This window comes from Prionailurus viverrinus, chromosome B4 (genome assembly GCF_022837055.1).
Source record: "Prionailurus viverrinus isolate Anna chromosome B4, UM_Priviv_1.0, whole genome shotgun sequence".
Classification (NCBI taxonomy): Eukaryota; Metazoa; Chordata; class Mammalia; order Carnivora; family Felidae; genus Prionailurus; species Prionailurus viverrinus.
Window position 1 is genome coordinate 107,606,807 of NC_062567.1, and position 22,070 is coordinate 107,628,876.

The following is a 22,070-nucleotide window of genomic DNA, read 5'->3' on the forward strand; positions in this document are numbered from 1 at the left end:
GAGAATGGCCTGGAACAGATTCTTCCCTCACAGGTTAAAGGAGTCATCAACCCTGCCAATACCTTGATTTTGGACTAATGGCTTCCAGAACTGTGAGAATAAATGTCAGGTCACCAAATCTGTGGTGCTTTGTTTCAATAGCCCTAGCAAACTAACACACGAGCCTCCAAAAAGAAGTGCCTTAATTCTTTCCTCTTTCAGAAAGCTCTTCTTCATTCCTTAAGTGCAAAAGTAATAACTTCCTCCTCTGAAATCCAGTAACACTAAATTGCATTTCTCTTGGCACGAATCTACCTTGGGCTATTATTTATGTTCATTATTCTCATTCTAAACTACAGGTCATTTGAAAGAGAAATATGTGCTTGATTTCTTTTTTTCTATAAAGGGGGTAGAAAACCACCCACCTCCTATGATTGTTATGAGCATCATATGAAACATTTTGTGCAAGTACTCAGCATAGCTTTAGTTTTTCCTCCCCCATCCCATTCTCTCTCTGTGGTTTGATGGGCTATCAAGGCAATAACTCCAAAGACATTATAGTTTAAAAAATGCAATGTTGTACAAATATATCCATGGCTCTATAATAGCTTTTAAATTAGCAGTAGGTTAAATACTTCATATTCCGATATATTTACCCTTGGGTAATAAAAGCAAAAAAATTAAAGACATTAAAACATAGAATATAGGAAAGTAAAGAAACTCTAGGCTATTTGATTCTGACGTGAGGGCGCAGAACCCTGGCAGAAACACTGCCTGTGTCCAACCTGACTTGTCTTTGTTCAAAGGAATGTGTGTGCATCTCTTTGTGTGCAAAAGACAGACATATTTGTTAATGTCTGTACCACAGGAATATGTCCGTGCTTATGCTCATTCTCTGTCAAATAACCCAAGTATCCATTCTGATTCTGCTATTATTAAGCTAACACTAGGCAAAGCATGCCACCTGCAAGGTCCTCAGTTTCTGCATCTGACAAATGAAGGCACAAGATGGGGTAATTTTTAAGGCCTCTTCAGACATGGAAATCTGTAATGAATGCCCTGTCCCTGAGCTCTTCTGTCACCCTCACTTCATCTCTTCTGTCTGTGGTAGCGATTTAACAAGTGATAAACACTTACGGGTACCACTGATTGACAGACATAATATTTGCTAATTATCAACCGCAGAAGAAAGTAATTCTATCTGATGATCTCACATGAGGATTTTTTTTTAACACATTCTCCTAAAACATGGATGCAATTATGTAAGTACATACAGATCGTTTTTTCCCCACAATTCTCAAAAAACAAAAAGTATTAGTTGAAATCGTCCAATTTCTGGAAAACAAATTCCAATGAAACTCTGTATTGTGTAAAAGTAATATAAGTAAAATTCTTGCATAATGAATTTTATGAGATTTCCAATTCTTTTATGGAAGAGGAATCCTGTTGAAAGGAATACAGTGCTAGAAACCAAATTCTTAGTGGATGGGAGTTAAGAAACACACAGTGGGAGCCTCAATTTTACAGTTACTTATTATCAAGGGAAAAAAGAGAAGCATTATGAACTTGGATAAAGATATGAAATAAGAATTAAGTCACTTTCATCCATGTTTTCTTAACCTTTATTTTTATTTTTTTAAATGTTTATTTGTTTTGAGAGAGTGGGGGAGGGGCAGAGAGAGAGAGGGAGAGAGAGAATCCCAAACTAACAGTGTGGAGCCTGATGCAGGGCTCGATCCCATGAAACATGAGATCATGACCTAAGCAGAAATCAAGAGTCGGATGCTTAACCAACTGAGCCACCCAGGCAACCCCCCCCCCCTATTTTCTCTTAAGATTTCAATGTTTTTATTGATGTGTTTAGGACTTAGGTGACTGGCATATCTAGGTGGAAAGGATAAGGGGAAAAAAAAAAGATATATTCTATTTGATTTCAAGTGGAGACAAACATGTCTTAGTCTGTACTGCATTGTAAACTGACCAAAAGTAGTGTGTACATGGAGAGATCATCAACTGTGAAGTTAGACCTGTGTTTAGATCCTGGTTCTGCATCACTAGAGATAATACTCATGCTCCAAGCTTCCCGTGTAAAACAGAAACAATACTCTGCAAATATGTGAAAATTATACCTCAGCATCGAGCCTAATACAACATAGACAGCAACACATGCAAACTCTCTTTATTCATTATAAAAAAGTATGTTATAAAATATGTGGCAAAAAGATGACCAAATAATGTCACACAGTATCCTAACACATTTTTACTGATATTATTCACTGTAATAAAAGTTTGTGATGAGATTTCAGAGCACCTTGAGTTAGAAATTTGTAAGGCAAAATGCAAACCTCTAAAGAGCCTGGTTTTTGTTATCCTGTTACCTAACACTTTTTAAGTTAGTACCAGTGGTAAAACAGTGAGTACTAAAAGCAATAAGAAATGCATAACCATTAATTTTTATAGGAACTCATCAATTAGAGCTTAATACACACTTCATGAATAGTTAATATTTTTTTACAAATCCCACACAATTGATTTCCATTTGCACCACATACTGTATACCACTTGCTATAAGAAACAAACACAGGACTGCCATGGACTCAAACCTGGGACACTTCATTTCTTCGCTGGACTGGTACATCGGTTTCAGAATTTGCCTGTGCTTCCTCCTCAGCACTCTCAGTCAGTGCAGCAGCAACTGTGGCACAATCACGGTCTTCTCCGGCAGATCCTTCTGGATCCATGTGGTGGTCATGACTCACATCTTCAGCTGTGTGTCCCTTTCCATTCACATTCTTGCCTAGCTCATTCTCTTCCTTGTTTTCATGTTCCTGTTTATTATTTTCATGATAGTCTTGATTAATTTTCTCAATTTCAGGATCTGGTTCATTTTCAAAATTGGACTTAACATCTGCCATGGTACCATTAGTTGACCTAAACGGACTTGATTTATTTTTTGGTCTTGCCTCAGATTTATTTAACTCCGCAGAATCTACAATATCTTCTGTTGTGTGTCTTTCTTCATTACTGTAATGCCGTAGAATACTTTTAGGTACCTGATGATGTAAGTTGTTACTGGCATCTATTCCCTTCCCATTTTTAATTCTGAACACCATTATGGGTTTTTTTTTGTTCTTGTGGAAAGTGCTCTTTTTGTGATAAATATTATGCCTATATTTATTAACACTGGTAGCAAGGGTAGAAAGCGTAGTTGTGTCACATAACAGATTCTGCTTGAAGCAGAAGAAAGAGAAGAAACATGAAAAGAAGAAAAAAATAACAAAAATATACACACTACTGCTTTAAGGTAATATACAACAAACAATTCTACATTAATGATTTTTTTATAAAGGAAAACTAGAAATATATCACACGTTTGAATGGAAACAATGCTGTATTTTTCTAATTTACTTAATTGTATGTTCTTGCCACAGCAAAACTCAAAATAATAACTTCTTTAAAATCCCTGGAATACAGTTTTATGCAAAGTCTAAGAATCTTAGGTCTACTTATGTAAGAAGGATTAAAGAAGTTAATATACATCAGTACCTGGCAAAAATAAAAGTTGGATTTAGTACATTAATATTAATAAGAAGAAGCTTAAGGTTTTGGGCCAGATAAAGGTAAAAGTTTATATCACTTTTATTAAAAACAGAAAAATAAAAAGATGTACACTTACTGAAGGTCTAGAATATGCATCCTTTGAAAACTGTTTTTCTAAAACATGTAGTTTTTCTTGGAGGTATCTATTTTGTAAATGTAAATCTTCTATGACAGAATCTCGAGGAAGAGCTTGACGGGTCCTATGATAAAAAACAAGAGACTCTTTACTATTCAAACGCCAACTTTCCACAGCTTTATTGTATTAAAATACAGAAAAGAAAATATATAATGTATTTCTTAACATTGTATTTATTTTAATTTCTATAAAACTTGTTAATTTTATAAAAATTAGGACATGACTATTTAGATTATAAATAGTCTAATTATATATATATTACATATATATTATATATATATAGTCTAATTATATAGTCTAATTATATATATATTACAGAGGATTCACTGTAGAACTCTTTTGAATTATGAGTTAACAAGTGTATTTAGATTTATAGAAATACATTAACATCTTTAAAGAACATGCATCTATTTATATGGAATTGTGTAAGATGAATCAAAATACTATTTTTAAAACACTATATAATAATTTCATGACATACTTCTCAAAAAGCTCAACAATATAAAAAAGGCTCTTAGTGGTGCCAGATAACAATCTGTTACTCCAAGTCTCACATGTGTTGCCTAAGGCCCTTCATAATCTGGCCCCACTATACCTATTCAACCTAATTGTCCAGGAGTCCACCTTTAGTAAGGCAAAAAAATCTGCCCTTACCCAACATGAAAGTTTCACCCCTGCCACCATGTCTCTGCTAGGGTTCTGCTTTCTTGGAATGTCCTTCCTCCCTTTAATATCTAGATTTGATTCATAAAATTTAGAAATTCACAGTTGAACTGAGACAGAAGGCCATTTCAATCTCTTCTATCAAATCTTCTCCAATTATTTCAGCCCATACAGGTTCACATTATTAGAAAAAACAAATTAAACCTCTTAAAGTACTAGGTTTCAAAACGAAAATATTTGATCCTGTGAAAACTGCAAAGGAGAAAAAAAGGGTTTAACATTGTTTTGAACACATGTTTAGATCAAGAAAAACAAAGAAGAGAAGGAGCCACTACTGGGATCAGACAGTAACTACAAAATAGATGTTGCAAGAAAGAATTCTTAATCACTTTTTTCTTCTCCATCAAGGAAAATTCTGAAGGATTTAAGAAACAATGACTTAGAAAAAAAGGGAATCGAATGTAGGCTAGAAACACATGGGTACTTCTTTAAAGAAGTTCATATTACATTAATACAGACATGATCACAGGCATTAATAAAGAAACACTAATGGTAATTTTTGAAGATCAATGGAGAGGAAAAACATGATAAATTTAAGAACATGGAAACCAATGTGACAAATTTCATATTAAAAAAAAAATTAAGAACAGTAAGTATCCCCATGTCCAAATATAACAGGCAGATACCACACTTAGAAAATAATCATTAATATGATTCTGGGCTGCTTGTAAGTACTTAGAAGGAGAAGCAACAAATTTTGTAAAACTAATCTAAGTTCATCTAAGAAGAAATGAGTAAAGCAGAAAATTACAGTTTTGGGTGTTAAGACATGATTTTATCAGAAGACATAGCTTGGAAAGAGATGATGAAACCAATTTCAAAAGCTTTGCTAAAGAAATGACACTGGGGGCAGGGAGGGGGTCTGGTTCTAGGTAGAGTGGAGTAAACACACCCAATCTTGTCTTTCCCAAATGCATGGAACAGCTATTTGAGAACTCTGAAAAGTAAATATTTTACAGAGTGGGACACTATACCAGAATCTGAAGGCACAGCAAACGGCAACAATTTACCTTTCCATTGCTTCTAGTGTGTCTTGGGCTGAACACAACACTGCTTGAAACCTGAAGGTGAGTGTTAGCACTGAGGGAGAAAGCTCCAGGAGGTGAGTGTTAGCACTGAGGGAGAAAGCTCCAGGGAAGCCTTAGAGTTCTAGCTCCAGCAAGGAGAGAGGGCACTTACGATACTCTCCAAGAAAAAAATCCCATCCCCCAATATTTTTTTGTTCTCTCCGTTCTCTCGTACTCCAACCCTCAAGCAATCCCATGCTACTGGTGGCATAGGCTGCATGGGAACCCACAGGAGTCAAAATATTTAGGAAATTGGTAGAGTTGTGATTACTAAAGGGGTAGACAGGAAGTAGCCCCCTCCCTCCCCATTCCCCTTTCTGCCCTCCTATTGCTTGGCTCCAGACATACACAAAATTGCTAAAGTAAACAGTAGAACAGGGTAACCAGAGCCCCAGATTTCATCTGAAATACAAAAAGGGGGAGCCCTGGGGAAACAGAGAGTGTCAGGGACATGGCAGAAAGGGAGGAACTCAAGGATCCTATAATGTCGTTCATGAACTTCTGGCCTCAACGTTGAGCTGTGTGTGCATGAATCTGATCTTACAGTAGCAAAGACTCACAGAACTGAACTAATGGATGGAAGGCAGCCCGTATACCAGACTTCCAACAGGGAGGTGCACAGGCAGGACGGATCCAAAGAGACTATAAAGGCTTTGAAAACAAAACTGATATTAGAACCACAGCCCATAGAAAGCAGGTGGGAACTCGGGGCCTGAACCTATCCAAGACTGCCTGCCTGTGAAAACAAAAATACTACATTTTCCATAGAATTTAACCAAGATCCAAAGTTTCACAACATGATATTCAGAAGTTCAAGAATACAATCCAAATTATGTGGCATACAAAGAACCTATCTTAATTCCCACGGGAAAAGAGAACAGAACCCAAGCCTAAATAAAATAATACACATTCATTACATCAGTTTTTATGGGTCAGCCAGTATTTCTTCATTGTAATAGGTCCCACATTTTCACATAACAGCTTACCTCATATATGATATGTCATTTTCTAAGTCAAGATTTCTCTTTTTCAATTCTTCCAACTCTTTTTCTGACTCCAAAGCTCGCACTCCCATAACCTGATCAACAGTAATGCCAGTTGTTTTTAGTTTCCTCTGCAAAGTAAGTTTCTCTTTGTCAGCCCTGTGGGATTCAATATAGCATGATGAAAATATAAAATTCACTGTTTTACTTGTTCAATTTATTAAACTGAAGCTTACTACTAATTAAACAACATCATAAAAAAAACCCCCAAACTAGATCTTGCTGTATTTGCTATGAGCTAACATTTCAAAATTGTAGGAAACTCCATTTACAAAATGTTAAAATAATTTTAAACACATTTTAAAGAAAATAAAGTGAATCACAGATAATAAATCATAATTAAAACTATGAAATTTCTCAAATATAACATCAAATATGTACTATCAAATACAATAAAACTATGTAACTTCCAGATCAATTAAAGACTTCACAAATAATTAACTAGGGTTAAATTTAAACTCACTTGGCAAAAAGATCCTTCAAAGTATTCAACTGCTTTGTTAGAATATACACTTCCCCCTCTTTCTCTTTTAACTTGTTTCTAATTCCTTCTATTTTGGTTTGCCATTTTTTACCTTCTTCCCACCTAATTAATTCTTCTTTGGCACTCTGTAAACAATAACAAGGGAGAAAATTACCAATATTTTAATTTCAAGATTTATTAATTACAATTTACTGGAACAATGGTAAACCAATACTTCCTAGGGAATATGTGAATACATTCATTTTGCTATATAATGTCTAGAATCTTTAGAGATGCCAAGCTACTAACAAAAATGCCCTTCAGTTTAAAGGTTCTGTATTCTATTATTGACGGGTAAAATTCTAGGGAACAGTTTGGACTAATGTCAACAGACTTAAAAGTCTTTAAGTAAAGATTCTAATAAAGATGATCATGACCAACATAAGCTTCTAACAAAAATATGTATGTACAAATGACCAACCCAATTTTGACCAAAATAGCAATCTCCTAGCATCACAGCCTCTTCAAATCTTATCCAACAGATGGCTATATACTGCTAATCATCTGCCATACCCCTCTCGGCATTAAGTGTAGAAGCACTCTCTGATCAGAGAAAAATCAGAGAAAAAGCATTATAGTCTAATTTATGTTGGTTGGGTAGATCAGGGAAGGGGAGCAAAATACAGAAAAAAAGCAAGAAAAAACATATTTTGTAGTATGTTAGCTGCTGTAAGTGCTGAGCACGGAAGAGAAATAGTTAATGGCATTAGTAATGCCACTGAATACATTTCCATCAGTTTGCACTTGTAGCTCTGAATTCACCTTAATGCTATAAGTCTATTTCATTATGTTTTCTAGTGTAGTATGCCAGATCATCTTCATGTTGAAACATGACAGATGTAGAAACATATTATTTTTGTGAATTATTTTGTTTCTCCTTTATATTTCAATTAGGGCATTTTTAATAATATTTAAAAAATTTTTTTGTGTGTGTTTATTCATTTTTGAAAGACAGAGAGAGACAGAGCACAAGCAGGGGTGGGGCAGAGAGAGAGGGGTACACAGACTCTAAAGCAGCTCCAAGCTCCGAGCTGTCAGCACAGAGCCCGACACAGGGCTTGAACTCACGAACCGTGAGATCATGACCTGAGCCGAAGTCAGACGCTTTACCCGACTGAGCCACCCAGGAGCCCCTATAATGATATTTTTGAAATTACACATGTAGGTAATTTGTATTAACCATAAATTTCATGTGGATATTATAAAACACTGTTTATTACAAAAGGCAATGTCAGGGCTGAAAGAGTTAAAAGCCATAGTTTAAAGTCAAATGCCCATCTAAGATACGTTGCCCTATCAAAACTATCTTCTTTGATACTGGCCAATTTTTTACCTTATTTATTTAATTCAATTAGCAACTATCCTTTAAAAAAACATAAAAACTTCGGTAAATGTTTAATAATTATTAACTTTTTTTCTGAAATATATACAAGAAATTTTGTGTACTTCCAGGAATGTAAATATTAGCTTGGGCATAATGGTATATAAATAAATAATTCTGCAGCATGGAATTGGGCATTTACCCTCTGATACCAGCCTCTGAAGTAAGACTGAGGGAAACAAGGCTGGAATTATTTTAAAATGAACCACAAGAAAAAAATAACAAAGGCAAATATCACCACAGATCTGTTCTTGACTGGGGGAGAAGAGAAGATGCAGGGAGAAGTTCTTTTTTCATGGTTTGTGTACCAAGAGCCACTTAGGATGGATTTCAGAATAATGTGACTGCATTTAAAATTTTTCATTCATTTAACAAATACTGAGCATCTAATACATGCTAGGGACTAGGGACTGTTGTAGGTGGTGGTTATACAACAATAAACAGGTAGAATTCCTGCCATTAAAGCTTATAGTCCAAAAGATAAACACATAGATAGGTAAATCTCTAGTATGTCAGATAATAATAAATGCTATGGAGAAAAGTGTAACAGCATAAAAAACACAGGAATGTAAGGCATGGGGGTGCGTTGACAGAGAAAAATGTACAGAAATTTCAGCATGAAATCATTGAGTATAAAAACATCCATAAATTAGAAACGCCCAATACTGTGGAATTTGAAATAATACTCTTGCTAGATTCCTGGATAGAAAATTTAATATTAGTGTTGCTCTATGTGTTGTCCCCTTTTTCTAATTAGTAATAATATAATATCATACAGTGGTATGGACTTGATGGCTTACAAAAGACTTGCACATATTGTCTCATTTGACTGCCAAAATAATCTTGGGAAATTGGCAATGCAAATAGTATCATTTCTATTTTAAGGAGAAATAAACTGAAACAGAGATTAGGAGTCTAGGCAAAGTCACAAGGCTTTCTGAAAGGAATCAGGTTAGGAACTGGTATCTGAGGATTAGACCTTCGTCCAAGTGGGGAGGCAGCAAAGAAAGCAAACTGTAAGAATAAGGACATTTTTATCTTGCAATTTTTACCAGAAAAGCTTCAGACAGCAAGTATTGTGGTTCAATGTATATAAATGAAAATATTTTAATAAAAATTATACTAACACTGGTGAATTTTCATAGCACAAAAATTTTTGGGAATATACTCTATTAAGACATTTTAATCCCATTACTATTTTCTATTCAGTGGCATTAAAATTCCTTAATCTTCTTTTTTATGTCCATGTTCTTGAAATTATTTTATAGATATTGAATATTTTCTGCACAAATTTTACAATAAAAATTTTTCCTAACCTTAGCTTCTCCGTTGTGATTTTTTGCAGGGGCAAACATTACTACTAACACCAATATTTCTCAGGTCTCTATTGATATTTTCAGTGCTACTAAGTCTTCATTTTATTATTTGTAACAAATTTAATTATATGCACTTTAGCCAATTGAAGGGATTTGGAGGATTGATAATTTCTATCAGTAATATTTATTATAAAATAGTTGACTAGTTAACCTGTTAGAAAATTTTAAGCAACTTTTCTCACATTACAGAATCAATTTATGAGTGGTTTCGTTATTGATTACTACCAATACTGAATTCCACATCACTTTGTTTACCCTGAACTAACAGTCCATTCTACTGGATGATAAAAAGGACACATTTGGGTCAAGGTAGTAGACTAAAAACGCCGAACTTTCTTTCCCAAAGGTCAAAAGCACCTACCTGCATAAACAACTATATTGGGGAAAAGCTGAATATGTAAGGTGTGAGGGGATTTTAGAGATACTTTGTCAGGAAGAGGACATAATGATGTTGTAGTCACTTCTGAGCGGGAATTACATTATAGGGGCACCAGCGTGGCTCAGTTGGTTAGTGTCTGAATCTTGATTTTGGTTCAGGTCATGATCTAGGGTCACTAAATTTCTAAAGGACAGAAACTCATCTTAGACTTCTCTATATTATTTATATTACGTGTTAGGTCCTCAAATTAATACAGTATTTTTTTGAGAGAGAGAGAGAGAGAGAGAGAGCATGCGCATGCACAAGCCGGGGAGAGGGGCAGGCAGAGGGAGGGAGAGACAGAATCTGAAACAGGCTCCATGCGCATGGAGCCGAATTAGGGCTCAATCCCACGACCCTGGGATCATGACCTGAGCCAAAATCAAGAGTTAGACTCTCAACCAAATGAGCAGCCCAGGAGCCTCTAGCGTATATTACCTATTCATCAATTATATAATTTAAGTTAGGCTATCATTACGTTAAACATATTAATCAGTATGTTTCTTCACATACCTTTTCTTTCATAGGCTTTATTTCTGCCTCATCCACCTTTCTTTCCAGTTGGCTTTCTAGCTTTTTAATTTTCTTTTGGAGTTCTTCAATTAAACTTTGTTTATTATCTAACAGAGATTTTCCCTAAAATGTAAGATGTATTTTTACATTTTAGAAGTAAAAAAGTATCAAACAAAATACACAATAAATAGTCCAATTATAGAAACTTTTGAGGCTATAGCTAACCACATTTTCTAAATGCACTACTGACGCACTATGGATGCTTCTGCATTTTAAAGATAGGCTACTCTAAAACAACAAATACAACAGAGGTCACTGAAGGAATTAGCCACATTAATCAAAGTGATCTGAAAGTTGTTTCAGCAAATAGGTGAAATTAAAAAGTGAGAATAAACTACTACCTACATATTTTAAATAAAAGACATTATCACAATTAAACATAAAATTACCTGTAATCCACTGGTCAGTCTTTTAATTTGCCTTTTCAGTTCATCATTCTCTTGATCAATTCCATCTTTCTCTCTAAGCATTTTATTATAAGCTTTTTGTTTTTTTTGCAGTTCATTGGTTAAGTCATTCAAATTATCAGTTAATGAGTTTTCTCTGTTTTTACTTGTTTTAAGAGCTTCTTTCAATTTTAAAAGATTTTCACTTAAGTCTTCAATTTGTGACTAAAACAAAGAGGTTTAATTCATGAATCTTCATCAAGTACTAACAATAAAATATAATACATCTATTACTTATTAAAAAGAAAGTGGATCTAAATTTTTATTGAAACAAATTATTTTTAATAATACTTATTAAAAAAGGTTTAGTTAATGCTTATAAAATTAAAACTTACTAAAAGTAAAGTTTCAATCTGAATTTTTAAGGTCGCAGGGAAAAAAGCCCCACTAACTACATATATTTTTCTGTCTTCGTTTCAAATGAACCAAGTCTCTTTTGAGAGAAACAAAATATGAAGAAACAGTCTAAAGCAATTCAGCTTCAGCAAACACCCAGAAACAAAATTTTATCAAATAAGCAAAGGTTTTATTACGGTGGAACTGATTTAAAGGAACAAGGACATATGAATGTACATGGCATTTAAAATGCCAGTATAAAACAAAATTTCTAACTTGTAGTACTAACCCACTTTGTAAAGACAGGACATAAAAGGGTTACTTGCAGTGCTTGACAGTATGTTGAAGCCACCCACTATACAGGAGTTCCCAGCTGTCCCATACAGTAACAGCGATAAAAATACTGGTACTTAGTAGGTTTTGTTGGATAAACTACTACAGGTCAAAATTATTACCAATAATACTAACCAGAAATTTAGCACTATGATAATACAGTTAGAAGAAACATACACTGTCCAGGAGAAGTCAGAAAAGGCTTCAAGAAAAAGGACTTTAAGACTGTTAAAGATTCAGAGAAGATGACATTTCAGGCAAAGAGGTATTAAGGAAGAAATCAACAAAGGGGTATTCCTGTTTATATATTTATTTACTTAATGGGTTTTTACTGTCAACTATACTGATAATCTTGATAGGTACAATGAGAGATTCAAAAAAGCAACAGAAGGACGCCTGGCTGGCTCAGTCAGAAGAGCATGTGACTCTTGATGGTGATCTTGGTCCTGAGGTTTTTTTAAAAAATTTTTGCCGTTTACTTATTTTTGAGAGAGAGCGAATGCAAGCAGGGGAGGGCAGAGAGGGAGGGAGACACAGAATCTGAAGTAGGCTCCAGGCTCTGAGATGTTGCACCGAGCCTGACCTGGCACCTGAACTCATGAACTGTGAGATCGTGACCTGAGCCGAAGTCAGACACTTAACTGACTGAGCCACCCAGGTGCCCCTCAGGGTTGTGAGTTTGAGCCCCATGATAGGTAGAGAGATTACTAAAGAAATAAACTTAAAAACAAAACAAAACAAAAACACCTAAGTAAAATCTAGTCCCTACACAATTTAATGGTGGTGAAGAGCACACACAAGTAAGTCGAGAGTAAATCAAAATTACAAACAAAATAAAACACAATTTTTATATTTTTCACGTTATGCAGAATATACTCTATGAAACTTTATGTACAGAAATTTAAAAACCATTATGAAATACATGTGTTTTGTAAAAATAATCTTAAATCACCAAATCTAATGCTCTATCGTGTTTGAAAACAATAAAATACATAGCCAAAAAAATACATATTTAACTTCAAAAAAGCCTTCAGAGTTACACAGCTCTATGGATTAAATGTCAAGGACTATATAATCTCCATAAACTATTTCAGGGAGAAAAAAAGGAAAGCTAATTAACTCATATTATGAACTAGTAAAAATTAGAAAAATTTGATGAAGCAAAAGAAATAAAACAAGGAAATCTACATACATATCTCATCAACACAGAAACAAAAATTCTAAGTAAAATCTTCGTCCATTCTATTAGGAAGAAGTAGCTAATAATGGTCTATTTTTGCTAATTTCCAAGATGACCATCAGTGTGAGAACAATGAAGATTCTCATTACTCAAAAATGTGTGTTTATCTATCTATCAGTAATTCATTAGAATAAATTCTCTATTCATTATCAAAATTGCTATATATCAAAATGGATCCTCTTCTAATAGTAATTATAAGGAATTTTGTTATATTAATGAATGTGTTGACATTCACCTTTAGCTCTTTAGTATGTCGATCAACCATTTGTTGAACATTGAGGTTTGCCTCTTTCTGAGAAGTTGCAGAAATAATACGTTCTTCAGCTGCTGCTGTCATTTCTGTCCGGAGTTCCAAAAGTGCTCGACTAAGTGCCTGAATATTATAACATATACACTTTTTTAGAATTAATATTTTATATGAACAACGCATAATACAAAAAAATTAACATGCATCACTTTTAACTATTTTCCTAAAATGCCATGTCTTTACGCAAACATAATTCACAAAGAGTCCAACTTTTTCAAATGAAATTTCTGTAATAATTGCACTCAATTCTTTTCAAACTGCATGTGAGTTCAAAATCTTGACACTAATTTTGAGAACCAATATTAAATCAAGCCATTTGTGCTATAAAAGCCGTATGTTTTGTTTTCAATATCCAAGTTTGGTTGTTTATTTATTTATTTTTTAGTGTTTGTTTATTTTTGAGAGCGAGAGACAGAGCAGGAGTTGGGGAAAGGCAGAAAGAGAGGGAGACACAGATTCTGAAGCAAGCTCCAGGCTCTGAGCTATTAGCACAAAGCCTAACATGGGGCTTGAACCCACGAACCATGAGATCATGACCTGAGCTGAAGTTGGATGTTTAACTGACTGAGCCACCTAGGTGCCCCCCTTCAATATCCAAGTTTAGATATTTATCTGAATTATTTAGTACAAGTGAAATTAACGGAATTTATATAGACAAGTAAAATGATAGGATTAGAAGAGACTTGAAATTTGCCAATAAATTTCACAAGCTAGCACAGAAATACAGTGGCACCTTCTAAAACAATTGAGTATCTCAAACTTGAGATAAATTTTAAAAATACCTCAGACAATCCGCTGACCAACTGCTTCTCAAAAATCTATTTCTGTGACTTCCTTCTTTAAACTTTCCTCCTCACTGTCATTATCTCCCTCATACTCCCCAAAATTGTTCAATCATTCAAAATATTATTCAAAATAGCCTCAGTAGCATAAAATCCCAGTTAGAAAAGGAGAGAAAATAATGGGATTAAGATTTCCCCTTATTTCCTACAGATAACCCACAAATCAAACTGATGACAACATAAAAAGAAACTGGGCTATATCTGTACTTTAAAACCCCACCAAAAGGTGAATATCCTACTTAACAGCATAAGACAAAGCTCATATTTTTTAGTACAACAGATTTATATATATAATCTTTTACAAGTCTTCTCTAAAAGCAATCTATTACCACATATATTTCCTAAATATTGACAATACTCTGTTGTTACTTACTTTTTGTTGTTTCTCTTTCAAGGCTAACTGGCTCTTTAGCCGTTCTACTAGATTTCTCATTGTAGTTGTTGGAGCTCTTGAATTTGCTTCTTTTTGAGCCTGAAGTTCAGATTTTAAACTCTGTGACTCCTTTTGTGACTGGGCCAGAAGACACCTTAAATCCTCTACTTCTGCTTTCACTTTTTTCACTTCATATGCATGGTTTTCTTGGAGCCTAATATAAGCAAACATATGTATTTAATGGAGAGGTTGCTGCAATTAACACTTTGATTGATAGGAATTTTGTAAAGAGCAAATATTGGGTCCTAAGTATCCCTACAACCTAAGTCTTAATTCAAATCAAAACAAGAACAATTCTTTGTTCCACTTAACCCTTAAACTTAACATAAAATAGACTTTTCCTTGTAGTTATTTACTATTTTTGGCAACAACTGAATCAAGTAATTTTGTACCTCTAGACAATATAAGGAACAAAATAGCACTTTAAATACTATGTCTCCTGCAAGATGTAACAAAAACTGAAGTTAATACAAATAATCATCAAATTATGAAAATATGAGGTCTTACTAAAGTAAACACACAGGTCTATAATTTCTTAAGACACATTAAAATACACATATCCATGTGCACACAGAATAAAAGTACAGTTTTAGTCTAAAATGACAATGGTAAGGTACAAAACAACCACTCAAGGATTTCATGTGGCAAAAATTTATATATATACAAGGTATTTCAAAAGATGATTATTTTCTACACTCAGGAATTAGATTCAAAAGCACAAGCAATTTTATACTCCAAAACATGACAGAAACTTACCAAAAATAACATCTCATGTAGAAAATTTAATACAATGGGGGAAATGAGATTGAAAAGATACCAAATACTATTGCTGGTTCTCTTTTTCTTTCAGAGAGTAATTTCTTAAAAGTGGTAGCTTCTTAATAAAGCAAAAGTAGTGTTAATATTGTCAGAGACATCTTGGATAAGTAGGTTAAGAATATAAAATTGTAAGACTTTCAGAGCTGGAATGGAATTATAAAGTCAAGTAGTTCAACTTTCTCATTTTTTCAGATGAGAAATTGAGGTCCACAGAGACAGCTGTTAGGTAGAGGCTAGACAAGAGCAGTGGAAGGAACACCCTGAGGCAGAGTCCCAAGTCCTTGAAAGGGAATGACAGAGGCCTGAAGTGGAGGCAAGGACCACAATTAAAAGAAAAAAAAAAAAAAAAAAAAAAGCACACATTATAAGCCAGAGTTCAACATGTGGGCTTTGTGGCTTCAAGACCCTGGGCCTGATAGATCAAGAGCCACAGGTGCAGAGAACATGCACTCTCCTCTTCCACCTCTGCCCCAGGGTAACCCTTAGACTCACTATCATGCCTAGATACCCCTACCTGCCTCTACTCCTCCTCGACCCACCTGCCACATGAAGGTTTTGGTGCAAACGTTACAGGGTCAGACTCCCCCTCCCAAACTGTGGGAGGAGTTTCCCAAATGATGGGGCTTCTCCCAGCGCAGAGAAACCCAATACTATCTAATTCCAAAACAACCTAGGGGCTTATTCCACCTCAGGGAACCTACCCACTCTCCTTTCCCACCTTGGAGTGTACTTTTGCTTTAATAAACTGCTTTATGCTTGCTACTTTCCTTCTGGATGTTTTTATTCTGAGCACTGATCCCCATGTAAATCTTCTCACGCGCAATCCAAGGACCTAGGCTGCCATTCGCACAATGCAGACACTCTCTCATTCCTAACATTCTACAATGATTACAAAATACACTATAAACTTACTTTAGATCTAAAATCTATATTCTGATAAACTGGTTGAACAACGTTTAAAATCTCTAATCGAGCAAATGAATGCTGTCACTATGATTAATTAAAAAAAAATAATTTTTCATCCAACAAATATTGAACCTCTGTTATGTGCTAGAAACTGTTACAGGTGTGTAAACAAAAGTTTCATATTTATATGTTACTTTACAATTTTCAAATTACTTTCACATACAGTATCATTTGGCCTTCATATAGAAGGAGACAAGGTCATTTCTATTTTATAGATGATTAAATGGATGCTTTAATTAAGTTAAAAATGAGAGTATAGAACAAGAATCATGAGTTGGCTCTTGGGCCAGATTAACTAGATTCAAATCGTGGCTTTTCTGTCTCCTCCTAAGGCATGTTACTGAGCATTCCTGTGGCCTTGTTCCCTATATGAAAAATGGAGAGAATAATCTATGTCATAACAGTCCTGAGGATAAAATGAGATAATGAGATAATACACATAAAGGTTTTAGACCATGCATGACACAGCAAATGCTTACATTTATCCTCATTCTATCATTATTACCATTTGCCTGTTTTTATAATACATTCCTAAAACTTACCGCAATTTGGTATTTTCAAATTCTTTGATTTTTAATTCAGTGATTTCTTTTTGTCTCTCTAAATCTTGAGATACTTCTTTTAGTTTGGCTAAAAGTGAGGAGAGAGAATCATCTTGTTCTGCTACTGTCTGTTCCATCTCAGCCAGACGAATAAAATGCTTGTTGGTAGGAACTGGAGTAGGGGACTGTTTTATTAAATCCTAGGAAATATGAATAAATTAGCCATGAGCATGTACAACCCAATGCCATACCTATTCCATAATTTTAATTTGGTTCCTCAAATGATCAAAATATGATTTCTAATTTAAACTTAATGATTTACTAGCCTATGAAGACAAGAAATACAGATCTTATTCTTTGTGGTCCCAATATTGAGCAAAGCATCCACATGTAGTGGACGATCAATAAATGTTGATTGAATTCATTAGCTAAGGCTTAAGAAAGCTAAGATATGTTCAGCTCAGGTCGTGACTTCACACGTTTGAGTTTGAGCCCCTCATCAGACACACACTGACAGTGCAGAGCCTGCCTGGGATTTGCTGTCTCTCCCTCTTCACCCCTCCCCTACTCATGTTTGTTCTCTCTCTCTCTCAAAATAAGTAAACTTAAAAAAAAAAAAAGAATGGTAAGATTTCCATGTTAGGAGATGAAAGGTCAGTTCACATATATAGAAGACAAAGATCAAAGGAAGCAAGTATTAATTGAATTCAGAACATGAAAAGCAGTTAGATATTGGTAAACTTACGGTGAACAGACCTTGAAAAGAAAGACTGAAGTCAGATCATGCAAGGCTTTGAGTACATGGCTAATAAATATAAACATGATTTTGTAGGCAGTGGTGAGCTACTAAAGATGTGGATGTAGGGGGAAAAATGATCAGAGCTGTGATTATTCCAACACAGGTAGGATGGCTTCTACTAAAAAAAAAAAAAAAAAAAAAAAATCATGAGAGCTAAATTTTCAATTATATGGTCTCAAAAATCAACAAAGAATAGAACAGGGGTGCCTGGGTGGCTCAGTCTGTTAAGCATCCGACTCTTGATTTCAGCTCCAGTCATGATCTCATGGTTTGTGGGATCAACCCTACATCAGGCTCTGTGCTGACAGTGTGAAGCCTACTTAGGATTCTCTCTCTCCCTCTCTGCCCCTCCGCCTCCACCAAAATAAGTAAAAATTTAAAAAAAGAAAAAAAAAAAAAGGATAGAACAAAGTTCCCAGAATCTTACCCAAGCTGTTTGTTTGAATTTATTGAGTGAACTATCAGCCTGTAGTTCTAATTTACAATGAAGAATATGAAGGTCTTCTTCATGTTTCTTAACAATTTCTCTTTGCTCCTGTTTATAGCAAATCAAAATTGTGTCATAAACTATTAAATAAATCCACATTCTAAAGATCTTAAATATCTTATTACCTTTAATCTTCCAAAATCCCTATGAGATAGGGAAGGAAGATTACCTGTATGGTGTACATATAAATATATTTACACCAGTATTTATTCCCCTGGTACATATTCATATTGGCAAATCCAGTCTTAAATCATAATTTATTCTTAATATTAGAATAATATGTATCCATCATCTTTTAACTTGTTTCTAGAAAATTTTTTAAATGTTATAGATTTTCCTATCAACATTCTAGCAAATCAGATTTCCACTGACTGCTAACTAGTGTGATAGATTTCATTCTAACTTATTGCCTCAATCTTTACCTATAAACTCCATTGATATTTTTCAAAATCGTAACGGTTTCACCATGACAGCTAGTCCTGGTTTAGTCAGTCATAAGAGAAAAATACACATTTACAAACTGCCAGGTTTACTGACAGAGCTTTAATCCAATCATGTGAAAGTAAAAATTCCTAAATAGAATCACTTGAAAATAAGAAACAAACTACCACTTCAGGGAAGAATAGTATTTGGCATTTGACTAAAAAACATAATAAAGAAAAGAGCAAAGCATAATGTAATAACATACCTCTCTTGCTTTTTCCAGAAGATGTTGGTACTTCTTTAACACTTCTTCCTTTTGGTTTAACCTTGCCTGCATATTTGCAATGGTCTGCTGAGCAATTTTCAGTGTGTGATGTGATTTTGGTTCTACCTCTTTTCTGCCTAGTTCGGCTATAAGCTTTTCACGTTCTGCAGTGGCAGGCAATCGAAGCCTTAGTTCAGTGATGACTTTGTCCCTTGACAGAATATTTTGCTCTGCTAACCGTAAAGCAGATTCTTTTTCTTTTAGCTTCTGCAATGATCAAATCATAATAAAATTATTAAAGTATATATTTTCATTTTAGAATGCTTCATCTGAATTTTGGTCAGATTAATTATAAGCAAAAAAAAAGGAGTTTCATTTTATTTTTCACATCATACTTATATTAGTGATATAATGATATTAATAAGGTTATATTTCTTATATTTCCTTGTGGCAGCACACTTGTCTGCATGCACATTTATTTATAAGATTATAATGTGTTATAAACTTCACTGTTTATTTAGCTCTTGTAATTTTAGAACTAGAAATGTGTGTGGTGGTAGTAGATTTAGAAAGGAAATGTAATAAATCATTTCTTTTAGTTTGGCCCAATAACTATCAGAGCCCTAGAAAAGTAAGCCATAAAAGTCAGCTGAGTATAAAAAAATTGGAACTTTAGTGGGCTAGGTCAATGAATCACCATTATAAAATCTGTAGCTTATTAAAATAAAATAGGAAAAATGTTTACTCTTCTGTAGGATTAAGGCAGATATTTTAAATCAAATAACTCAGTGGCAATTCGCATAAGTGACAAATCCGACAATTACTGAAAAAAACTAAGTTTCAATTGATTAAAAATGTACTATTTACATTTTTTTTTTACTATTTACAAAATTTTTAAATGTATTTACCATTACTATGTTTAGATGCAAACCAAAATGAAAATCATCTTCAGTTTATATTTTCTGTATGATGTAATAAAGAGATTTGATCACATATTAATCAAATTTAAGACCCAGATTAAAGAAATAATTTCTAGCTCTCTTGCAAACCTTTTAACCACCCATAAAAGGAATGAACTGAAACTGATTCAGAGCATACAGCATGCACTTCAAAATAAAACATAAAAATAAACAAGTATGAAAACAATTCTTGATCATATAGAGAAAAGGTAATATATTGCTCATAAAACTACAAGATGCTTTTTGTTTCTTTCATGTTTACTACTACTCATCAGTGAGTGACAAGTAGTGATGAAATGATTCACATTAACCCTATCTGGTGTTCCTTATAATAATGCTCGTTATTAAGAACATTATACTAGAGTAGAAAAGAAGATTAGAATTAGCAACAGATTCATGATTCTATGCTTCAGCCCTGTTAAAAAATATTTAGAAAATTCTAGAAACATACCCAACAATACACTAATAAAAATGCAAATTCTTCTTATTACCTCTTCTAGTGATTTACAAGTTGCCCGTGTTTCTAGGATTATTCGAACATTTTCCTTAATTTTTCTTAGAGCAATCTCAAGTTGATTTGGAAGGGGCAAACTAGGGTCTGGCAATGATCCTGTCGCCTCTTCAAACTATTAAGAAATAGCATTTTTGAGAAAAAGCAGTTACATCACTAAGAATAATACTGTTACAACTATAGGACAAAACATGGTTAAACCTCACTTATATTTGAAATAAAAGAAGGCAATATCAATAAAATTTGATTGGACTTTAAAACCACTTCTGTGGGTTAACACTATAGGCCATGCTATAGAGTAGCAAACAGAGTTAATCATTCATACCTTTTGTGCTGCTTTTAGTATTTCATTTTGCTGATGGTCAAAAATGTCTAGTTGACGTTCTAGCTCAACTTCTCTTTGATCCCAGGCCATCTGCCTTTCTTCATGAAACTATCAAACACACAGACATTCACCAAGCATATGACAAAAAAGTTTACATACATGTTCTTATTTAATCCTTACAACAACCCTTTGGGGTCACTGTATTCTCATTTTACGGAAAAAGGATGCAAACTCAGAGAGATTAAGTAACTTGCCTTAGATCACAGAGATAGAAAATGTGACGTCAGGATTTCAATCTCTCCATGCATGCATCCATCCATCACATTTAATGACATGAACTATGTGCTAAGCGCTATTCTAGGCAATAAATAAATACGCATGTAATATGTTACAGGATGATGAGTGCTGGAGAAAAAATGAATTTAGATAATCCCTAGTTAGGGAATCTTGATGGTAGAATTTACTGTTGTATACTGGGTGGCTAATGAAGGCTTCACTGATGAGGTAAGACACTGGAGCTAAGACCCAGAAGCAATGAAAGCATAAACAATACAAGGATCTGGGCTAAGAACACTTTAAGTGGAGGGAACAACAAATTTTGAGGCAAGCAAGCATAAGCTTAGGGAATTTTGTCTGCCTCTAAAGTATATGTGCTTTATTCTACACCAAGCTGCCTTCTCCTACTCCATCAATGAGAGCCAGTAGAGACTCGTAACTGTGAAGAGTCACATAACTAATGTCAAAATAAAAATTAATTATCAAATAAATTTATGTATTATTTCTTTTAAGTTTAAAACTACTATTACAACATAAGTAAATAAATACAAATTTTTGAATGCCTTAGAAAACAAGAAACAGGGGCACCTGGCTGGCTAAGTGGGTTAAGCGTCCAACTCTTGATTTCCATTCAGGTCATGACCTCATGTGAGATCAAACTCTGCACCAGGCTCTGTGCTGACAGCCCCCTGGAGTCTGCTTGGGATTCTCTCTCTCCCTCTCTCTGCCCCTCCCCCGCTCATGCTTGCTCACTTGCCCTCTCAAAATAAATAAATAAGTATTAACAAAAATAAGACAACGAACATGTTATAATAATAATAATGAGAGCTACAATCAATTAAGAGTATAATGCACGGGTGACTGGGTGGTTCTGTCGGTTAAGCATCTGACCCTTGGTTTCGGCTCAGGTCATGATCTCAAGGTTCACAAAATGGAGCCCCA

The 22,070-nt window shown here is 34.3% G+C and overlaps 1 protein-coding gene across 6 annotated transcripts in view; it reads right to left on the minus strand.

Moving 5' to 3' along the window:
- Nucleotides 1-22,070, minus strand: part of CEP290 (centrosomal protein 290) — a 90,765-nt gene that overhangs the window by 16,008 nt on the left and 52,687 nt on the right. For 3 of the 6 annotated variants that reach the window (XR_007153873.1, XM_047866136.1, XM_047866134.1), the window contains 13 exons: nucleotides 20,853-20,960; nucleotides 20,508-20,642; nucleotides 19,058-19,324; nucleotides 18,310-18,417; nucleotides 17,084-17,283; nucleotides 14,697-14,910; nucleotides 13,410-13,547; nucleotides 11,209-11,430; nucleotides 10,760-10,882; nucleotides 7,012-7,157; nucleotides 6,492-6,647; nucleotides 3,656-3,779; nucleotides 2,583-3,206 (listed from right to left, as the gene is read on the minus strand). Coding sequence is in view for 5 of the 6 variants with exons in the window: in XM_047866136.1 (XP_047722092.1) it covers nucleotides 2,583-3,206; nucleotides 3,656-3,779; nucleotides 6,492-6,647; nucleotides 7,012-7,157; nucleotides 10,760-10,882; nucleotides 11,209-11,430; nucleotides 13,410-13,547; nucleotides 14,697-14,910; nucleotides 17,084-17,283; nucleotides 18,310-18,417; nucleotides 19,058-19,324; nucleotides 20,508-20,642; nucleotides 20,853-20,960 (2,565 nt within the window). In the remaining variant the exon portion in view is untranslated. The remainder of the gene's footprint in view (nucleotides 1-2,582; nucleotides 3,207-3,655; nucleotides 3,780-6,491; nucleotides 6,648-7,011; nucleotides 7,158-10,759; nucleotides 10,883-11,208; nucleotides 11,431-13,409; nucleotides 13,548-14,696; nucleotides 14,911-17,083; nucleotides 17,284-18,309; nucleotides 18,418-19,057; nucleotides 19,325-20,507; nucleotides 20,643-20,852; nucleotides 20,961-22,070) is intronic. The other 3 variants (XM_047866139.1, XM_047866138.1, XM_047866137.1) reach the window with 2 other exon arrangements.